Below are 24,325 nucleotides of genomic sequence, written 5' to 3'. Positions count from 1 at the left end.
AGAGAGTGTGGGAAAATGGCGCACTGACACGGAACACAAAAGTACATGTGTATCAAGCCTGTGTCCTCAGTACCTTGCTCTACGGCAGCGAGGCCTGGACAACGTATGTCAGCCAAGAGCAACGTCTCAATTCATTCCATCTTCGCTGCCTCCGGAGAATCCTTGGCATCAGGTGGCAGGACCATATCTCCAACACAGAAGTCCTCGAGGCGGCCAACATCCCCAGCTTATACACACTACTGAGTCAGCGGCGCTTGAGATGGCTTGGTCATGTGAGCCGCATAGAAGATGGCAGGATTCCCAAGGACACATTGTACAGCGAGCTCGCCACTGGTATTAGACCCACCGGCCATCCATGTCCCCACTTTAAAGACGTCTGCAAACGCGACATGAAGTCCTGTGACATTGATCACAAGTCGTGGGAGTCAGTTGCCAGTGATCACCAGAGCTGGCGGGCAGCCATAAAGGCGGGGCTAAAATGTGGCGAGTCGAAGAGACTTAGCATTGTGCAGGAAAAAAGACAGAGGCGCAAGGGGAGAGCCAACTGTGTAACAGCCCCGACAACAAATTTTATCTGCAGCACCTGTGGAAGAGTCTGTCACTCTAGCATTGGCCTTTCTAGCCACTCCAGGTGCTGCTCCACAAACCACTGACCACCTCCAGGTGCTTACCCATTGTCTCCCGAGACAAGGAGGCCGAAGAAGAAGGAGAGTTACAAGCTGGAATCTAATTGAGGGGTTCAGATCGTTATATATAGAATAATGGATACCAGCGCTGAATTACAGGCTGGAATCTAATTGAGAGCTTTAGGTGATTTATTCATACTATAATCGGACCTGAGAAAAAGATTACATTTCCCCATCAGTTTCATGCCAATAACATCATTAACTGTAACACTCGCCCTCCTACACATTATGACTTCATCAGAGGATATAATGGAGGCCAATGGATGTGGTTATCAGTCATCTTGAGTGTTGACGAGGATGCTTCGCTTCTGCATGCGTGGGAGAAAATTCATCAAGAATTGTCTGAGTTCAGTGTGTAGAGCCTCATAGAATCCTGCCCGATTGGTGGCTTTTTCTACCAATTGGATCTCACTGATTGAGACTCTTGCCCGATTGCATGCTCTCCTCAAGTAATGATTGGGAGATATTCGGATCATAGTTTGCATCTATGCATTGGACCAGCTTTGTTCATAAGCAGTGGAAACCTGGGTTACTAAGAAGGCAAGGTTAAAATGTCAATGTCAGTGATGTCTTGCAATATTAATGAGAATGAGCACTGTGAGCTGCTCCTCCCACACATCGACAGGACATCAAAATATGTTGCACATAGATTGTATTAAAATACAATCAGACATAATTATAGGCCTCATAGTAGTATCAAACATGATGGTAATTACAGTTCCGACAGGAAATGATCTGTTCTGGAGAATACCTTGGGTGGGTGTAGGTAGACATTGAATCCCTTTTCTATGGGGTCCGTGAATAGCAGTATTTAATCAGTTCCAGGTTGTTAGCCATCCAATTCCTCTGGCCATTTCACCTGACAATCAGTAGCCTGTCCGTACTGTGGGTGGAGAAACTGTTTGGGTCCTGAACTACATCAGTGCAATTATTTCAAGGAATAGTGGAAATGTTTATCCATCGGGGAAGGAGAGATGCTCACTTATCAGTATGGGTAACCCGCTGCACTTGAAATGGCAGGTAGACAATGTCTACTTGATTTCCCTCAGCCAACATGCCAGTGACTTCCTCAAAAGTATTTGCACAGCATGATTTGTTTTTGGAAGACATGTTGTATACTTCTAATGGCCTCTTCCCATTGTCAGCAATTATAAAGGGCATCGCTTAAAATCCTGTCTAAAATCCTCCTACTAAGGAATGTCAGGTTGATAGGCATATAGTTCCCTGGTTCTGGTAGGTCCTCTTTTTTGAAAACAGTAACTACATGAGCTAGCTTCTAGTCCGAGGGAGCTATTCCTGGCTCTATTGGGTACTGGGAAGGGGCTTACAGAGCACCTGTCCTATCTCTTTAACCACTCTTGAATGGATATTATCCACAGAACCCTATCAATTTATAGCTGTCCTAATGTATCCAAGATGACAATAGTCTATTTTAATATTAATAATGGTATTCAATACAGAGTGTCCCCCCCCCCAATCTGGAACATAAGCATAAATCATAGTATAGATTGATGCATAGTAGTAATTTAGTAGCTCTGCCATATCCGGAGAGTCAGTTTGAATCCACCCTGCAGTATCCTTTAGTGACCCTATATGGTTCTTAATGGTCTTCTGACATAGCTGAAAAAGATTTCGCTAATACAGCCATAATTGTACATTACCTGCTTTACCAGAAATCTCTTGGCCAACCTTAAGGTTCCCTCAATTGCATGCAATACTTGTGTCCCTGTTCTCCTGCAAGTTAAATTCCTTAAGCGTTTAGAATGTCTTCTGTTTAATCATATTACCTCTGAACATTGTGTTAACTGGTGCATAACTTGACATAATAGTTCAGAGAATGTAGGTGTGCAGACCTGTGTTACAATGGCACCGTCAACCACACATGGACGATGCAGGGCCCTGAACCCATTTGATCCCTTTCATCCAAAGTACCAATCCCACCAGCTTCACAGAATAGCTGTTAAACAAGTCCAGTGTCCTTCCTGGTCCATTTGCTTGAAACCCCTTTTATAGATGCAGCAAAAAGCCAAATAGCACTGTGAGCTGCTCCTCCCACACATCAACGACAGGACATCAAAATATGTTGCACATAGATTGTATTAAAATACATTGAGCCAGCTAAACAATCACGTCTAAAGCCGAATCACACAATCCACAGAGCATTGATTCATTAAAACTATGGCTCCCTGACAGGGGACTGCATTGGTGCAGTTAGCAGGGGCTAATGCAGCTACAGGCAACAAGGCTGTATCCAGGTCTGCAGCTATCTCAGTTGACAGACACAGGTCCATTTAATATAAATAGGTATCCAGCACAAATTTAAATGAAGAATACGCATTTGTCACTTGCTGCTGAGTAAAAAGCCCTGAGCTCTGGAATTCCCTCCCTAAACCCCTCCACTTCTCTTTCCACCTCTAATTCTCTCCTTAAAAACCTATCTCTATGACCAAGCTTTTGGTCATTTGCCCCAATATCGTTTTATGTGGCTCACTGTCATTTTTGTTTGATAACACTCCTGTGAAACACTTTGGGATATTTTACCAGTTTAAAAGTGCTATATAAATGCTTGCAATTATTGATGAAGAAGGGAAAAGAACTGAATGCTGTTACATGTTACAGCACTTGTGGTACCTTTATGACCCAAATTAACAGTTTGTCAGACACCATCTCCATGTGAAGACATCAGTCTTTTATCATTCTTCTGATACAATTCCAAAACTGGGCTGGAACAGCTTACAGCTAATGTCTGTAAGCCCACAGCAGCTGTGATTCAAAATAATAAATCTAGCACTGTCAAACTGAGAATCCAGAGAGTGAATGAAGGTTAATTGATGGAGAAAATTCACAACCCATCCGCAAAAGTATCTGATCTTCAGAATTTGATCAAATTTGTATGACCTTTGATCATTCACCAGACTAGGGTCGCAATCCCTCTAGGATTGGTCTGGAGTCTCCAGAAATTGAGGATTTATTTCCAGGACACTACTATAAGCAAACCTGGAGAAAACTCACAGGGGTATAAAAAGTGTTTTACTGTTTTCTTTGAACACTTAATAGTTATAAAAAATATCACAGATTGGAAAAAAGGCTTTGACAGTCAAGATTCATCCAATTGGATAATGATTTTTTTTGCTTTCTAATTAGTGTGGAAAGGTACCAAAGATGAAGGTTTGGTAGCCAATGGTGGGAGTCATGTGATGACTCCTCCAGGAATACATTCAACTAGAGCTGGCAACCCTACACTCAGACCCTGTGTATACACGAGAACATCTGTATCACAAGGAATGGATGCACCAGTACAAGTGGGTCAGTGTATAATTGCAGATGCAACAGTGTTTGATAATTGAGGAGGATTTTCTGCAATTGAATAGGAATTCAATAATTTTTACTACTCGAATGCAAGACACAACGAACATCTATAAATACAAGGAGAGGGTGGAGCTGTAAAGATCACTGCTAGGTTTGGAAACTAGAGTGTATCACTGTTTTTTTTCCCTTCCAGACCATGGCCAGACTCATTATGCTTTCTCTTGGGAATAGACAGGTTCATTTGGGAATACTGAAGCCTGGAAAATTATTTCAGACTGTAATTCTGTTTTATTTAAAATTATCATGTGCATTCTCCAGTACCTTCACGCCACCTTGCCTTCAGCAATCTAGGCCCTAACCTCTGGATTTACCGTTCCACCTCTCTCTCCTCCTTTAAAAACATTGTTTAAAACCTATCTCTTTGATCAAGTATTTGGTGACCAGTCCTAATGCCTCCTCCTTTATTTTGGTGTTAAATGTTTCTCTGACTAGCACATTTGGATGTTTTACCATGTTAAGGGGGCTATATATACGCAAGTTGTTGTTCACCTTGCAGAAACAAAAAGAAAAACAGGCCCTGCTTTACTGTTACATATAGTGCAGCTGCAGTTCTGCCCAATAACTGTATAACAGTAGCTAGTGCCACTGGTTGATAATTGGTCACTCCTACTAGCTCACTGGCTGGCTGGGAAGTGTGTTGAGTTTTAGCAGCAGTGAATTCACTATGATAACCAAATACAACACCTCAAGAGCCTGGTCCTCAGCATCTTTTAATATTCCTAAATTTAGGGGTCTAATTGTTAGGTTGTCAGTCAGTGGGGAAAAGTGGCATAAACCACTAAGCAGGTTTCTCCCTCTCTGGCATCTGTGCAACTGGCCTTCGTGCATACAGCAGTTGGCATACTATTGCATCAGGACAGGAACTAGAGTTAGCAGTTGTTCCCGCAAGTCATGACTTGGACCAAGTTTAAAAAAAGAGATCAGAAATAAAATCAAAGGTGCTGGAAATACACAGCAGGTCAGTCCAAAAAAAAGGCAAACATTTTGGACGTAGACCCTTCACCAGGGCAGGAGGGGTTTGTTATTGTGATGTCTTCCCCCTACCCCGCTCCCCCAACACCTGGCCGATAACATAACACAGTCAAGAGATTGGGTTGAACACTTGCCGCTGGAAATAGAACTGCAAACTTTTCCTAGTTCGTTACCAGACCGGTTGGATATTTAAAACTCTGCACACGTAAAAGATGGAGCTAATTGTAAATGCAGCACTTTGCTTTTAAAAAGACATCGATCAAAACTCGGACTTTTGTTAGCCTGTTCAACGACCTATCTCCCGAGAAAGCACACAGCAGCTATCTTCTTTGGCAGCATCTCCCAAACCAACAAATAAAAGCAAAATATTGCAGACGCTGGAAATCTGAAATAAAAATAAGTGCAGCATGTGGCAGCATCTGTGGCAAGAGAAACAGAGTTAACGTTTCAGGTCTGTGACCTTTCATTAGAACTGCCAAAGGCAGAAATGTAATAGGTTTTAAGCAAGTGAAAGTAGGGGTTGGGGGGTTGTTGGAGAACAAAGGGAAGATGTATGATAGGGTGGAGGGCAGGAGAGATTACATGGCAAAGGGAAGTGCTAACAGTTGTAGTAAAAGACAAAGCATTAGACAAGAAAGTGTTAATGACTGAATAATGAACAGCTCTGTCTGAAAGCGAATAATGAACAGCTCTGTCTGAAAGCAAAAACATGAAAAGCAAGCTTAAGACAGGCACATGGTTAAGAAATAAAAGTAAAAAAAAATTTTAAATAGCGGGCATGGTCTGAAGTTGATGACCTCAATGTTGAGTCCAAAAGGCTGTAGAGTGCCTAATCAGAAGATGAGGTGCGTTCCTAGTGCTTGCGTTGAGTTTCACTGGAACACTGCAGAAGGCCAAGGACAGAAATGTAGGTGTGAGAGCAAGGTGGTGAATTAAAATGGCAAGCAACCGGAAGCTTGGGGTCATGCTTGTTGACTGAGCGAAGGTGTTCCGCAAAGCGATCACCCAATCTGCATTTGGTCTCCCCAACGTACAGGAGACCGCATCGTCAGCAATAAATACAGTATGCCTAATTGAAAGTAGTACAATCGCTGCTTCACCTGGAAGCAGTGTTTGGGACCTTGGATGGTGAGGAAAGAGGAGGTAAAAGGGCATGTATTACACTTCCTGTCAATGCATGGGAAGCGGACGAGGTGTCAGAGGTGATGCAGGAGTAGACCAGGGTGTTGCGGAGGAAACGGTCCCTTTGGAATGCTGACAGGGGAGGGGAAGATGCATTTGGTGGTGGCATCACGCTGGAGGTGGCGGAAATGGTGGAGGATGATGTTTTTGCTTTCAGAGAGAGCTGTTCATTATTCTACCATGAACACTCTCTCTGGACTAATCTTTTGTCTTTTACTACAACTATGAGCTCCCTTTGCCTTTTGTTCCATGACATCTCTGTCATTTAATCTCCTGTCCTCCACCTTATCACACACTTTCCCTTTTGGTCTGCTTTACTGTAACCCTCCCCCCTTTCACTTGCTGAAAGCCTAATACATTTCTAACTTTTGCCAGTTCTGATGAAAGGTTACAGACCTGAAACGTTAACTTTGTTTCCCTCTCCACAGATGCTGCCACAACCTTAAATGCCTGGAAGAATGAAGGCAGCAGGTGCATGGTGCCAAGACCCCCTCCAAGTCACACACTATCCTGATCTGGAAATATATCACCATTTCTTCATCATGGTTGGGTCAAGATCCTGGAACTTTCTACCCAACAACAATGTGGAGGGCCCTTCACTACACATACCACAGCAGTTCAAGAAGGCAGCCCATCACCACTTTTTCAAGGGTGACTAGAGATGGGCAATAAATGCTGGCCTTGCCTGTACCATCCACATCCTGACAATGAATATAGAAAAAAAAACTGATTGCTCCATCTTGGAGACCCAAAACAGTAGTTGAGCAGGGAAAGGTGAAGTAACTGCTTGCCCTCTAGTCAGGACTGCATGTGCTCAGAGCATGTCCTCCAGCTGACTGACAAAGGGCAAACGCAAGAAACTGCTCGGTGTATAATCATAGGCACAACTCAAGTCCACCATGACATAGTCTTGATCGTCTGGAGTAGGAAAGTAATTGAGGTGCTGTTCAAATTAGCAGTATGGTAGTCACGCTCACCAACAGGTTCTGGTGACGTCTGAATGTATATACATTTTGTGATAAAAGTTCATTTTAAAAAACACTAGGTATGGTAGTGTTGTGGCTATGTTACTGGACTGGTGATGCAGGTGCGTGTACTAATAATCCAGAGAACATGAGTTCAAAACCCACCAGGGCAGTCTGAAAATTTGAATTCTGTTTAGAAAAACATGGAACTAAAAAAAGTTAGTATATATGAGGTGACCCTAAAGCTACTGGATTGTCATAAAAATCCCAAATGTTTTACTATTGTCCCTTAGGGAATGAAACCTGCCACCCTGACCCAGCCTGCCTTATAAGTGACACCTTTCCCACACCAATGTATTGACTGGGAACTGCCCTCTGAAGAGGCCTAGCCAAGCCACTGAGTTATATCAAGGCCGCTATCACCGGTTCAGAAAGAAGGCCTACCACCATCACCTAGGGATGGGCAATAAATGCCAGCCTTGCCAATGACACGCACACCCTAACAATGAAATTTTAAAAAAGCATAAAAATAAAATTTGGATGAGGCTTAGCTACATTTCAGAGCCTGCCAAAGTGGGATATCACACTAGGAAATGCTGTATCCAAAAAAAGGAGTCATTTCATGCTGCTGTTTGCTGTCCTGGAGACGGAAATTTACAAGCACTTTGTATTTAACGTCTCTCACTGAAAAGTGATTAAACTCTGAGGGATCTCAGGTTGTGCAAAAACTCTGTGGCCTTAAATGGACGGTTTATTGTATTATTCTGCTAAGGTGGATACAATGGGCAGTACAATATGTAACTCTCTAGACAGCATATCCTCTGATATACCATGAGCAATGCCATGGGAGATCTACTTGTATTTATTATTTTGATTGAGGGAATGCCCAAGCTGGACAGCTTGGAACTTTGTCCCTTCTTTAGAAAGTCAACCAGTTGCTGACACGTGCATTATAGTTTTTGCAACAATGACAATTGAACACTTAAAAAGTACAATGTGATCTAACACTGGGGGAAAAGGGGTATAGATTATGTGCAACTGTAACAGCAACACTGAATAATCCTGCCATTTAAATATGAAGTACTGTGGAGGGATAATCTCATCGCATTTGCATCCTATTTCTTCTCTGCAAGTTAATAAAACACCACACAGTGCATTAACCAACAGACCAGGGTGATGATGCAGAGCCAATTTCTGTAATGCATGAATATCCTGTTGCTCTGCTAACTGCAGCACGTTCTTCCTGTTTAACTGAGTGTTTGATATTCAATGAAAGTCAACATCATGATTTTGCCACAATCCTAGCCTTGCAGCTGATATTTTTCTATGAATGATAAATCTCCTGATAGAATCCAAGGCACTTCAAGATGCAATAGGTACACACCTTAAAAAGTTAGAGATATTGTCACAATGCACTAAGTGCCTTGTGGAAGTAGGGTACATGCGCTCTGCCTCGCCTCGAGTACTGCTGGGAGTCGGGGCTATTTGTAAATGGCATTAAATGCTCTGCCAATGATGAGCCTTCTGACTTCACTGGTTCCGGCCCCTATTTCATACAGCTTAGCATCCCGCAGAAAGCGGCCCATTGGGTAGTCATTGATATAGCCATTGCCGCCTGCAATCACAAACACATTAGAATAAGCATGAGCAGATTCATCAGAGTACAAGAGTCGATTAGCAAAGACCATATTGTACACACGTGAAAAAGTTCTGGGAGGACCAAGCCTTTCTTGGTGAGTTCCCACTTCCCAAATATTAGATGTGTTAAAAAAGACAGAACTAGAAAATAGATCTTAAACTCTGGGAAGGGTGAAGGACTTAATACTTAATTGTAGTGGTTTATGGTAATGCAGAGGGCTGGACTAATAATCTACAGAACATGAGTTTAAATCCTGCCATGACAGTTTGAGAATTCAAATTCAGTTTAAAATAAAATCCGGAAATTAAAAACTTGAATCAGCAAAAGTGAGCATGAAGCTGTCAGAACTGGCTCACTACTGAACTCTAGGATGGAAACCTGCCATCCTTACCTGGCCTGTATGTTACTCCAGTCCCACTCCGCCAGTTGACTCTCAGCTGGCCTCTGAAGTGGTTTTATCACACGCATACATGTCACATTTCATACAAATTACATGATAAAATTGTCATTTGTCATGCCATTGTTACAAGTACAAACACTTCAGAGGTAGACATCATTCAGCCCTAAGTAATAGACTGTTTTAATGGGGTTGGTTCATTTGAATTCTGTACAATGGGAGGGAAATGAAAGAGGTTGCATCCCCGAAAATTCTATGCTTGAATCAGGTTGAGTTGACTGTAGACATTGAATAGCAAAGTCAAATTAATGTTAAGAATTCCAGGCAGAAGAACACTTTTACTGAGGATTCAAAGCGGGCTTGCTCATGGATCCATAACCAATACTGAAATTAATGCTCTTCAGTTGAATTTGACATTAAGTTCCACTCTGTAACCTACTGTCCAATTACTCGGCCACTCAAAAAGAAAAGCAGAAAGAAACATACAGTGTCAAGCACTTTTGTCCCCCCCCCTTAACTCTTTGCAATGCCCAAGTCCATCCAAGACATGAATCTTGCTTCATTGCCATGGACTCGCTGACATCTCCCTCAGAGTCTGGGACAGAAAATGAAGAAACACTGGTCAATTGAAAGGCAATCCAATTTTCACTTCCAGCCTATAAAATTTCTTTACTGCAAATGCCGCAAATATTGGAATCTGTCAAGTGCTCCTGAGCATTTGCCTTCTCATTCTTCATCAGTTTCATAGGAACATGGGGCCCATTCAGCCCCCAATCCTGATCATGGTTGATCTTAATACGCTTACCTAACAATCCAGAAAGCTCAGCTTTGAAATTTTTAATTGGCCAAACCTCAACAGCTTTTTGGGAGCTGGAATTCCAGATTTCCACTACCCTTTGTGTGAAGAAGCACTTCCTGACATTACCGCATCTCTAGTTTTAATGTTATGCCTCCTTGTTATGGACTCCCCCATAAGAGGAAATGGTTTCTCTCCATCTACCCAATAAAATCCTTTAATCAGCTTAGACACTTCCAAAAACACCAACCTATCCACTCTTCCTCTTCCATTCATCACCTGAAAATGAAGACTCACTGTAGTGTCCCTTTGCTTTAACTCCCTCTGAAGTATGGGAACCCTACTGCCTTCAACCTCCCTTCCTCCCATCAGGGGACAGGGTTGCTAAAAGCAAAGATGTTAGACAATTACTATTTGCCTTCTCATTCCAACTGTGGTTTCCTCATTGGTTGGTCTCGGCCTTTCACCTCGATATATCATTTAAAGAAAAGAATACTCACCCAGACACTGTATTCCATCCAGGGCGACTTTGGTAGCTGCCTCTGCAGAATAAAGAATCACACCTGCACAATCCTGGAAAAGGAAGCAAAGGTAAATGAGCTCCTAAACCTGGAGATGTTTTGGGCAGCCAGTTGCAGTTAAGTAACCAGGACTCAAAGTGTGCAATCTTGATCTCTATCCCATGCCTTTCAATATACCGTGGAACCAGCCTGATGGTTCTTAATGTTCCTTTCTAGTTCTATGCATTCCTAATGTAAAGAATGGACAAACTTACTTTTATACAGCACTTTGCATGGCCTCAGGAAGTCTGAAGGCACTTTTGAAGTGCAGTCATTGTTGTAATGTAGGAAACAGCAGCCAATTTGTGCATAGCAAGCTCCCACCAATAGCAATGTGACTAAGATTTGTGATGTTGGTTGAGGGATAACTATTGGCCAGGACAGTGTGGAGACCTTCCTTTGACTAGCACTTTGTGATCGTTTAGATCCACCTGACAGGATTAATTACAAGAGTAGGTGTGGCTTAAAACCTTGTATCGTCCATCAAACATTGGGGGAGGAGAAACAGGTGAATTGTGAACTGTGAGGAGGATAGTGTAGAACTTCAAAAGGACATAGACAAGTTGGTGGAATGGGCAGACAGGTGGTAGATGAAGTTCAATGCAGAGAAATGTGAAGTGATTCACTTTGGTCGGAAGAACATGGAGAGACAATACAGAATAAAGGGTACAATTTTAAAGGTGGTGCAGGAGCAGAGGGACCTGGGTGTATATGTGCATAAGTCATTGAATGTGGCAGGACAGGTTGAAAGAGCAGTCAATAAAGCACACAGCGTCCTGGACTTTATTAATAGGGGCATAGAGTACAAGAGCAAAGAAGTTATGTTGAACTTGTACAAGACACTAGGTCGGCATCAGCTGGATTATTGCGTCCGGTTCTGGGCGCTGCACTTTAGGAAAGACGTGAGGGCATTGGACAGAGTACAGAAAAGATTCACGAGAATGGTTCCAGGGATGAGGAATTTCAGTTATGAAGATAGATTGGAGAGGTTAGGACTGTTTTCCTTGGAGAAGAGAAGGCTGAGAGGTGATTTGATAGAGGTATTCAAAATCATGAGGGGTCTGGACAGAGTAGATAGAGAGAAACTGTTTCCACTCGTGGAAGGATCAAGAATGAGAGGGCACAGATTTAAAGTATTTGGTAAGAGAAGCAAAACTGACAAGAGGAAAAACTCTTTCATGCAGCAAGTGGTTAAGGTCTGGAATGCGCTGCCTGAGAATGTGGTGGAGGCAGGTTCAATTGAAACATTCAAAGGGGAATTAGACAGTTATATGAAAAGGAACAATGTGCAGGGATATAGGGAGAAGGCAGGGGAATGGAACTGAGTGAATTGCTCTTTCAGAGAGCCAGTGTGGACACGATGGGCCGAATGGCCTCCTTCTGCACTGTAATGATTCTGTGATTGAGACAATCTTGTCCATCATAATTGTCTGTACACGTCACCTACACTTTACAAATAATTTTATTTTTACCTTTTCTTGAAAAGGGTAAAAAATGAGGACTGAAAGCACAATCAAGCAAGACAGACACACATGCAGAATAAGAAGCAATGAAAGCTGAAAAAAATCTGCGAAAGGATAAGGGGGAAAGGGCACTATTATTCCAGATAATGTGGGACATGTGGTTTCATAAAAGATCAGCAAAGCCCTTTAAGTCTGTTGATTTTTGTGCTTTCTTTTAAGTAATTAGTAGGGGGATTTTAAAATGATGGCAGGTTTTGATGGAGTGACTAGGAAAAGACCATTTCCTCTGTTTCGGGAAACAGTACCAATTTAACACTGCTCCTAAGAGAGCATAAAGAAATTTTCCTAACCTCTCTCCTCAGAGGGTTGTTGGAGCATGGAATACTTTCCCACAGGGATAGGTTAAGATGCAGACCATTGCATGTTTTATGGAAAAGGTAGAGCAATATTTGAAGGTGAAGAGGTAGAAGGCCATGGGGAGAGAGCAGGACAGCGACAGTGGCTTTGGATTGTTCTAGCAAGAGCCAGCACAGACACAATGGGCTGAATAGTCTTCTGTGCTGCAAACTTCTTTGATTCTTAAGTGAGACACACTGTTGGCCTGGTTGAGAGCACAAGTAAGCCACCCGCTGCCAGGTTTCTGCCCGAGAAGCCCTTGAGCAGACTTCAAAATGACAAGCAAGTGTCCTGTTGGGAAGCTTTCCTCCAAAATGTACTATAACCACAAACATCCCGACTGTATCAATGTGATATTTCTATTTACCAAACCATCCTCATGTCCTCAGTGAGGCTGCCATAATGGTTAAACTGTGGCCACTGTTTTTTTTTTAATGTAAATTTATTCCCTCACCATGAAATACTGAATTGTGACTGCCCAAACCTAGAAGAGACATTCACCAAAAGAGCTTCGCATTCTAGGAAACCATGGGGTCCTTGCTGGACATTGAGAAAATAATGATGCTCATGTGAATTTTGGGTTATCACCTCACTTTGGACACAAAGTCAACATTAAGTATCCCGGAACTGACACAGCATAGTGAGAACCAGAAACCCTCCCTCGACAAAACCCAAACAACATATCTCAGCTTCAACTGCAGGCGATAACCGCCACTGCAGCAATGTGATAATTTACCCGTTTCCCACATCAACCATCCTGCAGGTGAGATGTCCAATTTAAAGCCAATTGGTGCTGTGGCACACCCACCAGGAACTGGACTGAAACTGCTCATACTCTTGAGCCAGTAGGACCCCTGCAACCAGCGGACTGAGCAGACATTCAGCCCACCAGTCTGGGCTGAATTATAGCTCAGGTCCCACAGGCGACCGCTATAACACCAAGACCATGACTGTGGTCAAGAATTTATGTCAACCATTTAGAGTGATTATCTACCAAGCATTTCTTGACAATGAGGCTGGTTATACAGCAGTCCACGAGGATGGGCTTTGCAGTTCCCTCTACCCTCACCTTTGAACTCATGTGGCCCTCGTCACAAGCTCTTGCCACGTTGTATACATACTGTCTGCATGCACTGAGACGGGTGTACATGTCAGCCATCTTGCCTTGTAAGAGCTGCAGTAGAGCGGAGGAGAGACACAGATCAACAATTTATAATAATATGCAGTTTTTGTCTGTCTGGACTGTTTTGATTGGTCAGTTTAAGGGGTGCATCAATTGGTCTAAGACCTTCCCACTTTATTCCAGCTAGCTTCCATCAAATAGATCAAACGTTTTTACACTTAGTACACTCAGTACCTTAATGTTACAATAAAATGTTACAATAAGGGGTGCATCTGTTGGTGAGTTTATTTAGTGCGTGATGCCTGGGTTTAGTTATCAGCGCCATTTTTAACTGGGACGGAGATGAATAGAGGAAATTTAAATTTTTTTAAGCGGTATGGGATGCATGGGAAATCTGTAAAAATATTTTAGGGAAGCGTTTGTCAACTACAAGAGAAAAAAAAAATCAAAAGGTACGCTGCCCATGGTACAGTCATGTCAGGTGCCAGCTCTCTCGAGTAGGGTCAGGTGAGGTGCCGTCTGTCTCTCTCTCTGGGGTACGGTCAGGCGAAGTGCCAACTGTCTCTCTCTGGAGTATGGTCAGGTGAGGTGCCGACTCTCTCTCTCTCTCTGTGGAGTATGGTCAGGTGAGGTGCCGACTCTCTCTCTCTCTCTGTGGAGTATGGTCAGGTGAGGTGCCGACTCTCTCTTTCTCTGTGGAGTATAGTCAGGTGAGGTGCCGACTCTCTCTTTCTCTGTGGAGTATAGTCAGGTGAGGTGCCGACTCTCTCTTTCTCTGTGGAGTATAGTCAGGTGAGGTGCCGACTCTCTCTTTCTCTGTGGAGTATAGTCAGGTGAGGTGCCGACTCTCTCTTTCTCTGTGGAGTATGGTCAGGTGAGGTGCCGACTCTCTCTCTCTCTGTGGAGTACGGTCAGGTGAGGTGCCGACTCTCTCTCTCTCTCTGGAGTATGGTCAGGTGAGGTGCCGACTCTCTCTCTCTCTCTCTGTGGAGTATGGTCAGGTGAGGTGCCGACTCTCTCTCTCTCTCTCTCTGTGGAGTATGGTCAGGTGAGGTGCCGACTCTCTCTCTCTCTGTGGAGTATGGTCAGGTGAGGTGCCGACTCTCTCTCTCTCTCTGTGGAATACGGTCAGGTGAGGTGCCGACTCTCTCTCTGGAGTATGGTCAGGTGAGGTGGCCTGTCCTGTCACACCCGACTGCCCCACAAAGTCTCCTCTCATCCTCCCAACATGCAGGGTTTGGGGGAGTGAAGCTGAGCACAAGCTGCCCCACCCCCAAAAAATACATCTGGAAACAGAAAACCCAAGTGGTATTTTCTATAATTGTGGAACTGGAGTTACCCTCCGCGGTGGCAGTTAGTGGAGAAAAAAAAACGCGGAAGCCAAGGGGAGCCCAACAACTCAGTAACCCTGTCTGGGTCAGGACAGCAACATTGGGAGGGTGGGGTGGGGTGCGCGCGGGAACACATGCAAGTGGAGTGGGATAGGGACACTGGGTTGGGGGGGGTGGGGTTGGGGAATGGGAACACCAGTAAGGGGATGGAGGGAGAGGACATAACTTCCATTTATATAATGCTCTTTCATCCCAAGGTGCATCACCAGACAAAGACTGACACCAAACCAAAGGAGTAGACATCAGAACAGGTGACTAAAAGCATGATCAAAGCTAAGTTTTAAGGAGCAATTTAAAAGGAAGAGAGATAAGGACACGGAGAGGTTTCGATATCCCAAATCTCAATCACTACGACTACCATGCCCCTTCCTAATGGGCACCAATTCTCCATCCCCAGGGCTATCATTCCCCTCTGAATAGGAACCCAGCTGTCCCTCCTAGTGTTACCATCCTCCTTGAATAGAAACCAATCATCTGTCACGAGAGCCATCATTCCCCTCAAATGATAGCCCACTGCTTTATCACATGAAGTATATACTTTCTGATTGGGATTTGAATGCTTCAACATCAAACGCTCCCCCACCACCTCCAAAGGGAGTTACTTATCCTACCACTAGCACTAATGAGTTTGTCAAAAGCAGCTGATTGCTCAAAGTGCTCAGCTCACATAGCGACAGAGGCCCAGAAGGATGTTGCTTGCCTGACTTTTTATCAGGAGTAATGCGTGTCTCAAAGAGAGTAAACAAGAGCAGCAAAGAGTTTTTTTAAAAATGAGTACACCACAGTATATTCCTTGCTGCACCTTACCTGAAACTCTCCAATCTTCTGACCAAAAGCCTCTCGGACATGCAAATAAGGGAGAACATTGTCCAGGACAGCCTGCATAATGCTGCAAATGAACGACAAGAAGCTTTTACCTATCAGTTAGATGAAGATGTTGAATGAAACTGAAAGGCTGAGTCCAGATGTCTCTACACAACCTTATTCTTTCTCACACCTCAATAATGTAGAATTCATACCTCTCAGTCTTCCCTTATACAATCTACTGGCATTTAAAATCCAAACTTGACATTACCTACTAATTCTTGATTCACCTTATTATTATTCTTATCCTCAAGGTGCTCTACACCATAGTCCTTGGTCTTTCACCTAGGTTCTTCACCAAAAAGAGGTAGGACACAGAATTTTGTAATGAAACCTTAACTTTTGTGGGTCAGTGTTAGCTTTGCTCAGTGTTAGCACTCTTGCCTCTGAGGCAGCAGGTTTAGGATTAAACTCCCATTCCAGAGACTTGATCACATAAATCCAAGCAGACATGTTCTCAATTCTCGGCAGAAAAACTTGAAACTATAACTGTCTGCCTCAGAGGTGAGAGTGCTATCACTGAGCCACAGTTAATGCCACATGCACGGACAGAATAGGCTCAGTTGACATGCCTCCTATAGTCAAATTGCTTGGCTGAACTCAGTGCTCTGTTCGCACTATTTAGTTCCACACGTGAAGAATCGGCAATTGAGTGAAGTACCAGAGGGCTCTGGTACTTCACTCAATTGCCTATTCTTCACAGTCATGGATCTTTATCCCAGCGAGAATCTGCACTTTTAAGAGATTTGTAGGAAAGACCAGGGAATAACAGCAAAGGAGATGGGAAATACAGGCTATTCGCCTGCTTATTTTTCCAGCTTGCAGGGGTTAACTTTTCCTACGATCGGTGGAGACTGGTTCATTCTTGGAGTAATTATATAAACAGTACAACACAACAGCATAACCCATCAGAAATATTTTCAGTGTCCCAGTGGGTCTCTGAGCAGAAACCAATAATATAAAGTTCAGATCTGAGACCCAACTGACTGAACAACACTTATCTGTATTTAAATAGCACTTTCACAACAGAATGTCAAGCACTTGTTAAGAGGATGAGATATATGATCAATGGGAAAGGAGAGAAGGTACTTGCTTACCCTAGAGGACCAGCAGCCAGCACCAATCGCTCTAAGTCCAGACCACTCATCAGCACATAGACTCCTTTGTTCACTTCTCCCAAGACATTATTGGCTGAAACCATTAAATCATAGACATCATATAGATATGAACAATACATCTTTAAAAAGTGGGCTCAGGTCAGTGCTGCAGTCATGTACACTGGCAACTAGTACTCACCAATATAGCAAAGACCAAGCCTCATCTTCCCCTGCAATATGTCCTTGCCTATGAATGCTTTATGCATCCACGTAACTAGTCAATGTCAGAGATGTGTACCGAGTCACTTTCTTCAACGTAGGTGTGCTGGATGTCGTAGGTCACAGGACTCTCGTCAAGTCGATTTCCTCTGGTCCTTACCAAATCCCAGGAAGGTGGTTTGTGACAACACTTAGCTGCAAACTGGGCTGTAGCTGATATATGATTTAAAAGGAGTTGGGCTGAAGCTACATTTTAATAACGCTCTGTGCAAGCACAAAATGGGTCCACTCGCACATCTCTGCCTCATTTATTCTAACACAATTGACAATTGTGTTTTCGGTCAACCCTACGTACAATGGACTGGAGCGGGGTAGGGTAGTGGACAGGGTTCAACTGCCTGTAACATGGTCACATTATCACAGAGCTAAACATGAAGCAGGAGGGACACTTATGAAGCAGATTTCTAGGATGCCCTCAAGAACCCCATCCATCTTAAGTCATACAATCATAGATTTATTCAGCACTGAGGGAGGCCATTCAGTCTGTCGTGCCGATGCCAGATCTTTAAGAGCTATCCAATTAGTCCCACTGCTCCTAACACACTGCCTAGCAAATTTTTCCTTTTCAAATATATTTCCAATTCCCTTTCAAAAGTTAGTCTTGAATCTGCTTCCATCACCCTTACAGGCAGTGCATTCCAGATCATAACAATAATTAGTTCCAAATACAGTTTAATACCTGGCACTTTGCAGTCTTCAAAGATTAGTTCACACGTGTTGGAGCCTCTCATTCCCAATTTATCAAGTTTTTGAGCTGTACTGAATCCAGGCATGTTCTTAAAGACAAACAAAAAGAGGTACAAAGGGACACCAAGAAAAAAAGCATGAGAAGGAATGCACACACAGACAGCAAATGTTACAAACCCTAGCTACAGGGTCAGGTAATTTGAGCCAAACTAGAGCAAAGACATAATGAAGAAAGCAGGTAAACGATTCTAATCAGTCCTGCTGCAATTGTCTTGGTCAATCTGCTCACTCTGGCAGGGTGGAGAAAAGATCCATTTCTTGTGCCTGGGCGTACTACAGTTCAATGTCACGTAGGTCAGCTGAGGTGGGGATGGTCTACTTCCACCTAAATCTGGGTGTCTCGAATAACCAAATGTCTGCTGTAACTGGATCAAGCTGCTTTTTTACAAAAGCCACCTTCCAACCCCCTTCCTTCCTTTCTATGGGGCACACATTTAAGGTGATTGGTGGAAGGATTAGAGGGGACATGAGGAAAAACTTTTTCACCCAGACAGTGGTGGGTGTCTGGAATTCACTGCCAGGAATGGTGGCGGAGGGAAAAACCCTCAATTCTTTTAAAAGGTACCTGGACATGCACCTGTAATAGTGTTGTAATAGGCAAGGCAAGGCTATGGACCAGGTGCTGGAAGGTGATATCAAATTGGGCAGCTAGTTTTTTTCAGCCGGCACGGACATAGCGGGTAGAATGGCCTCCTTCCGTGCCGTAATCTTTCTATGGTTCTACCCCACACGGCCGTGAGCTCCACACGGGAGCCCCTAATCACTGCTCCCAGCCGTGAGCCCCACACAGGGACCCCTAATCACTGCTCCCAGCCATGAGCCCCCACACAGGGACCCTTGATCACTGCTCCCAGCCCTGAGCCCCACACAGGGACCCCTGATCACTGCTCCCAGCCGTGAGCCCCACACAGGGACCCCTGATCACTGCTCCCAGCCGTGAGCCCCACACAGGGACCCTTGATCACTGCTCCCAGCCCTGAGCCCTACACAGGGACCCCTGATCACTGCTCCCAGCCGTGAGCCCCACACAGGGACCCCTGATCACTGCTCCCAGCCGTGAGACCCACACAGGGACCCTTGATCACTGCTCCCAGCCATGAGCCCCACACAGGGACCCCTGATCACTGCTCCCAGCCGTGAGACCCACACAGGGACCCCTGATCACTGCTCCCAGCCATGAGCCCCACACAGGGACCCCTGATCACTGCTCCCAGCCGTGAGACCCACACAGGGACCCCTGATCACTGCTCCCAGCCATGAGCCCCAGACACGGACCCCTGATCACTGCTCCCAGCCGTGAGACCCACACAGGGACCCTTGATCACTGCTCACAGCCATGAGCCCCACACAAGGACCCCTGATCACTGCTTCCAGCTGTGAGACCCACACAGGGACCCTTGATCACTGCTCACAGCAATGAGCCCCACACAGGGACCCCTGATCACTGCTCCCAGCCATCAGCCCCACACAAGGACCCCTGATCACTGCTCCCAGCCGTGAGACCCACACAGGGGCCCTTGATCACTGCTCACAGCCATGAGTCCCACACAGGGACCCCTGATCACTGCTCCCAGCCGTGAGACCGACACAGGGACCCTTGATCACTGCTCACAGTCATGAGCCCCACACAAGGACCCCTGATCACTGCTCCGAGCCATGAGCCCCACACAAGGACCCCTGATCACTGCTCCCAGCCATGAGTCCCACACAGGGACCCCTGATCACTGCTCCCAGCCGTGAGACCGACACAGGGACCCTTGATCACTGCTCACAGTCATGAGCCCCACACAAGGACCCCTGATCACTGCTCCGAGCCATGAGCCCCACACAAGGACCCCTGATCACTGCTCCCAGCCATGAGCCCCACACAGGGACCCCTGATCACTGCTCCCAGCCATGAGCCCCACACAGGGACCCCTGATCACTGCTCCCAGCCGTGAGACCCACACAGGGACCCCTGATCACTGCTCCCAAACGTGAGACCCACAGGGACCCCTGATCACTGCTCCGAGCCATGAGCCCCACTCAAGGACACCTGATCACTGCTCCCAGCCATGAGCCCCACTCAAGGACACCTGATCACTGCTCCGAGCCATGAGCCCCACACAAGGACCCCTGATCACTGCTCCCAGCCATGAGCCCCACACAAGGACCCCTGATCACTGCTCCCAGCCATGAGCCCCACTCAAGGACACCTGATCACTGCTCCGAGCCATGAGCCCCACACAAGGACCCCTGATCACTGCTCCCAGCCATGAGCCCCACTCAAGGACACCTGATCACTGCTCCCAGCCGTGAGCCCCACTCAAGGACACCTGATCACTGCTCCCAGCCGTGAGACACACACAGGGACCCTGGATCACTGCTCACAGCCATGAGCCCCACTCAGGGACCCCTGATCACTGCTCCCAGCCATGAGACCGACACAGGGACCCCTGATCACTGCTCCCAGCCATGAGCCCCACTCAAGGACACCTGATCACTGCTCCCAGCCGTGAGACACACACAGGGACCCTGGATCACTGCTCACAGCCATGAGCCCCACTCAGGGACCCCTGATCACTGCTCCCAGCCATGAGACCGACACAGGGACCCCTGATCACTGCTCCCAAACGTGAGCCCCACACAGGGACCCTTGATCACTGCTCCCAGCCGTGAGCCCCAAAAAAGGACCCCTGATCACCGGTCCCAGCCGTGAGCCCCACACAGGGACCCTTGATCACTGCTCCCAGCCGTGAGACCAAACACAGGGACCCCTGATCACCGGTCCCGGCCTGAGCCCCACACAGGGACCCCTGATCACTGCTCACAGTCGTGAGACCCACACAGGGACCTCTGATCACTGCTCCCAGCCATGAGACCGACACAGGGACCCTTGATCACTGCTCCCAGCTGTGAGACCCACACAGGGACCCCTGATCACTGCTCCCAAGCGTGAGACCCACACAGGGACCCCTGATCACCGGTCCCAGCCCTGAGACCCACACAGGGACCCCTGATCACTGCTCCCAGCCATGAGACCGACACAGGGACCCTTGATCACTGCTCCCAGTCGTGAGACCCACACAGGGACCCCTGATCACTGCTCCCAGCCGTGAGCCCCACACAGGGACCCCTGATCACTGCTCCCAGCCGTGAGCCCCACACAGGGACCCCTGATCACTGCTCCCAGCCGTGAGACCCACACAGGGACCCCTGATCACTGCTCCCAGCCGTGAGACCCACACAGGGACCCCTGATCACTGCTCCAAGCCGTGAGACCCACACAGGGACCCCTGATCACTGCTCCCAGCCGTGAGACCCACACAGGGACCCCTGATCACTGCTCCCAGCCGTGAGACACACACAGGGACCCCTGATCACTGCTCCCAGCCGTGAGCCCCACACATGGACCCCTGATCACTGCTCCCAGCCGTGAGACCCACACGACCCCTGATCACTGCTCCCAGCCGTGAGACCCACAGGGACCCCGGATCACTGCTCCCAGCCGTGAGCCCCACAAAAGGACCCCTGATCACCGGTCCCAGCCGTGAGCCCCACAAAAGGACCCCTGATCACCGGTCCCAGCCGTGAGCCCCACAAAAGGACCCCTGATCACCGGTCCCAGCCTGAGCCCCACACAGGGACCCCTGATCACTGCTCCCAGCTGTGAGACCCACACAGGGACCCCTGATCACTGCTCCCAGCCGTGAGACCCACAGGGACCCCGGATCACTGCTCCCAGCCGTGAGCCCCACAAAAGGACCCCTGATCACCGGTCCCAGCCGTGAGCCCCACAAAAGGACCCCTGATCACCGGTCCCAGCCGTGAGCCCCACAAAAGGACCCCTGATCACCGGTCCCAGCCTGAGCCCCACACAGGGACCCCTGATCACTGCTCCCAGCTGTGAGACCCACACAGGGACCCCTGATTACTGCTCCCAGCCGTGAGCCCCACACAGGGACCCCTGATCACTGCTCACAGCCGTGAGACCCACACATGGACCCCTGATTACCAGTCCCAGCTGTGAGCTCCATAGGAAAGCCCCTGATCACTGCTCCCAGCAGTGAGCCGCACACAGGGACCCCTGATCACTGTTCCCAGCCATGAGCCCCACACAGGGACCCCTGATCACTGCTCCCAGCCGTGAGCCCCACACAGGGACCCCTGATCACTGCTCCCAGCCGTGAGACACACACAGGGACCCCTGATCACTGCTCCCAGCCGTGAGCCCCACACATGGACCTCTGATCACTGCTCCCAGCCGTGAGACCCACAAAGGGACCCCTGATCACTGGTCCCAGCCGTGAGACCCACACAGGGACCCCTGATCACTGCTCCCAGCCGTCAGACCCACACAGGGACCCCTGATCACTGCTCCCAGCCGTGAAACCCACACAGGGACTCCTGATCACTGCTCCCAGCCGTGAGACACACACAGGGACCCCTGATCACTGCTCCCAGCCGTGAGCCCCACACATGGACCCCTGATCACTGCTCCCAGCCGTGAGCCCCACAAAAGGACCCCTGATCACCGGTCCCTGCCGTGAGCCCCACACTGGGACCCTTGATCACTGCTCCCAGCCGTGAGACCAAACACAGGGATGCCTGATCACCAGTCCCAGCCTGAGCCCCACACAGGGACCCCTGATCACTGCTCCCAGCTGTGAGACCCACACAGGGACCCCTGATTACTGCTCCCAGCCGTGAGCCCCAGACAGGGACCCCTGATCACTGCTCACAGCCGTGAGACCCACACATGGACCCCTGATTACCAGTCCCAGCTGTGAGCTCCATAGGAAAGCCCCTGATCACTGCTCCCAGCAGTGAGCCGCACACAGGGACCCCTGATCACTGTTCCCAGCCATGAGTCCCACACAGGGACCCCTGATCACTGCTCCCAGCCGTGAGCCCCACACAGGGACCCCTGATCACTGCTCCCAGCCGTGAGACCCACACAGGGACCCCTGATCACTGCTCCCAGCCGTGAGACCCACACAGGGACCCCTGATCACTGGTCCCAGCCGTGAGACCCACACAGGGACCCCTGATCACTGCTCCCAGCCGTGAGACCCACACAGGGACCCCTGATCACTGCTCCCAGCCGTGAAACCCACACAGGGACTCCTGATCACTGCTCCCAGCCGTGAGACACACACAGGGACCCCTGATCACTGCTCCCAGCCGTGAGCCCCACACATGGACCTCTGATCACTGCTCCCAGCCGTGAGACCCACAAAGGGACCCCTGATCACTGGTCCCAGCCGTGAGACCCACACAGGGACCCCTGATCACTGCTCCCAGCCGTCAGACCCACACAGGGACCCCTGATCACTGCTCCCAGCCGTGAAACCCACACAGGGACTCCTGATCACTGCTCCCAGCCGTGAGACACACACAGGGACCCCTGATCACTGCTCCCAGCCGTGAGCCCCACACATGGACCCCTGATCACTGCTCCCAGCCGTGAGACCCACAAAGGGACCCCTGATCACTGCTCCCAGTCGTGAGCCCCAGACAGGGACCCCTGATCACTGCTCCCAGCCGTGAGACCCACACATGGACCCCTGATTATCAGTCCCAGCTGTGAGCTCCATAGGAAAGCCCCTGATCACTGCTCCCAGCAGTGATCCCCACACAAGGACCCCTGATCACTGCTCCCAGCCATGAGCTCCACATGGGAGTCCCTGATCACCATGTCCAACTGTGAGCTCTGTAAGATGATACCTGATTTCCGGCTTTGTGGGACAGCACCTGGCCAAGATTTACTCAAAGCTCAGGTGAGAATTTTAACATAAAACTGTTGAAGATGTATTCCTGAGCCCAAGCTCATAATCACTGCAATGAAAAGAGAATGTGACTGCCATTTACAAATGTCTGATGCCCAAAATACCCGATGAGAATCAACGTAAAAGGTTACCTTCTCTACAATGAATGCTGTGATGCCACGGGACGCTGGCTTGGCATTAATATCCGTCTTGCCATAAACAATCAGAATGTCAGCGTCAGGGCCATTGGTAATCCAGAACTTGTTGCCATTGAGGACGTAGTAATCACCTTCCACAAGAAAAAGTCTGTCATCCAATTGCTTGAACTAGATTGATCAGAAAACATCACTGAAGCACTTCCAAGATGCATCCTGGGATGCTGCACTGCTTGTTTTACCATCCAACAACTACAGAATAATTTTCTTCTAGTCAATGGCACTTCAAATTTTCATTTTTCCATTTGGGTGGGTGCGGTAGAAATGTATGTACAAGGGACAATGTTAGAATGTGGCTTCCTCTACACTGCCCCAACTAGGGATCTGGCCTCCAACTTCGGATCACCCACTGCCATATTAAATGCAGTATTTACCACACCAGCCAAGCTTCATGTTTCAGAATTCATTGGCCATTTTGCTAAAAACAAGGCTCAGAT

At 47.4% G+C, this 24,325-nt stretch overlaps 1 protein-coding gene across 2 annotated transcripts in view; it reads right to left on the bottom strand.

Annotated features, from left to right (window-relative positions):
• Nucleotides 1–819: 819 nt before the first annotated feature.
• ivd (isovaleryl-CoA dehydrogenase) overlaps nt 820–24,325 on the bottom strand; it is a 47,599-nt gene continuing 24,093 nt past the window's right edge. The window contains exons 6-13 of one of the 2 annotated variants that reach the window (XR_010975741.1): nt 23,826–23,962; nt 17,859–17,955; nt 16,901–16,994; nt 15,747–15,828; nt 13,495–13,599; nt 10,507–10,579; nt 8,559–8,789; nt 820–1,218 (exon numbers count right to left, since the gene is read on the bottom strand). Coding sequence is in view for 1 of the 2 variants with exons in the window: in XM_068039621.1 (XP_067895722.1) it covers nt 8,656–8,789; nt 10,507–10,579; nt 13,495–13,599; nt 15,747–15,828; nt 16,901–16,994; nt 17,859–17,955; nt 23,826–23,962 (722 nt within the window). In the remaining variant the exon portion in view is untranslated. Of the gene's footprint in view, nt 1,219–2,765; nt 8,790–10,506; nt 10,580–13,494; nt 13,600–15,746; nt 15,829–16,900; nt 16,995–17,858; nt 17,956–23,825; nt 23,963–24,325 lie in introns of those variants that run through there. The other variant, XM_068039621.1, reaches the window with a different exon arrangement.

The sequence above is a fragment of the Heterodontus francisci genome, chromosome 9, assembly GCF_036365525.1.
Source record: "Heterodontus francisci isolate sHetFra1 chromosome 9, sHetFra1.hap1, whole genome shotgun sequence".
In the NCBI taxonomy this organism is placed as follows: domain Eukaryota; kingdom Metazoa; phylum Chordata; class Chondrichthyes; order Heterodontiformes; family Heterodontidae; genus Heterodontus; species Heterodontus francisci.
Note: the sequence above shows the minus strand (reverse complement) of the source record. Positions and strands in the feature narration are given on the sequence as shown.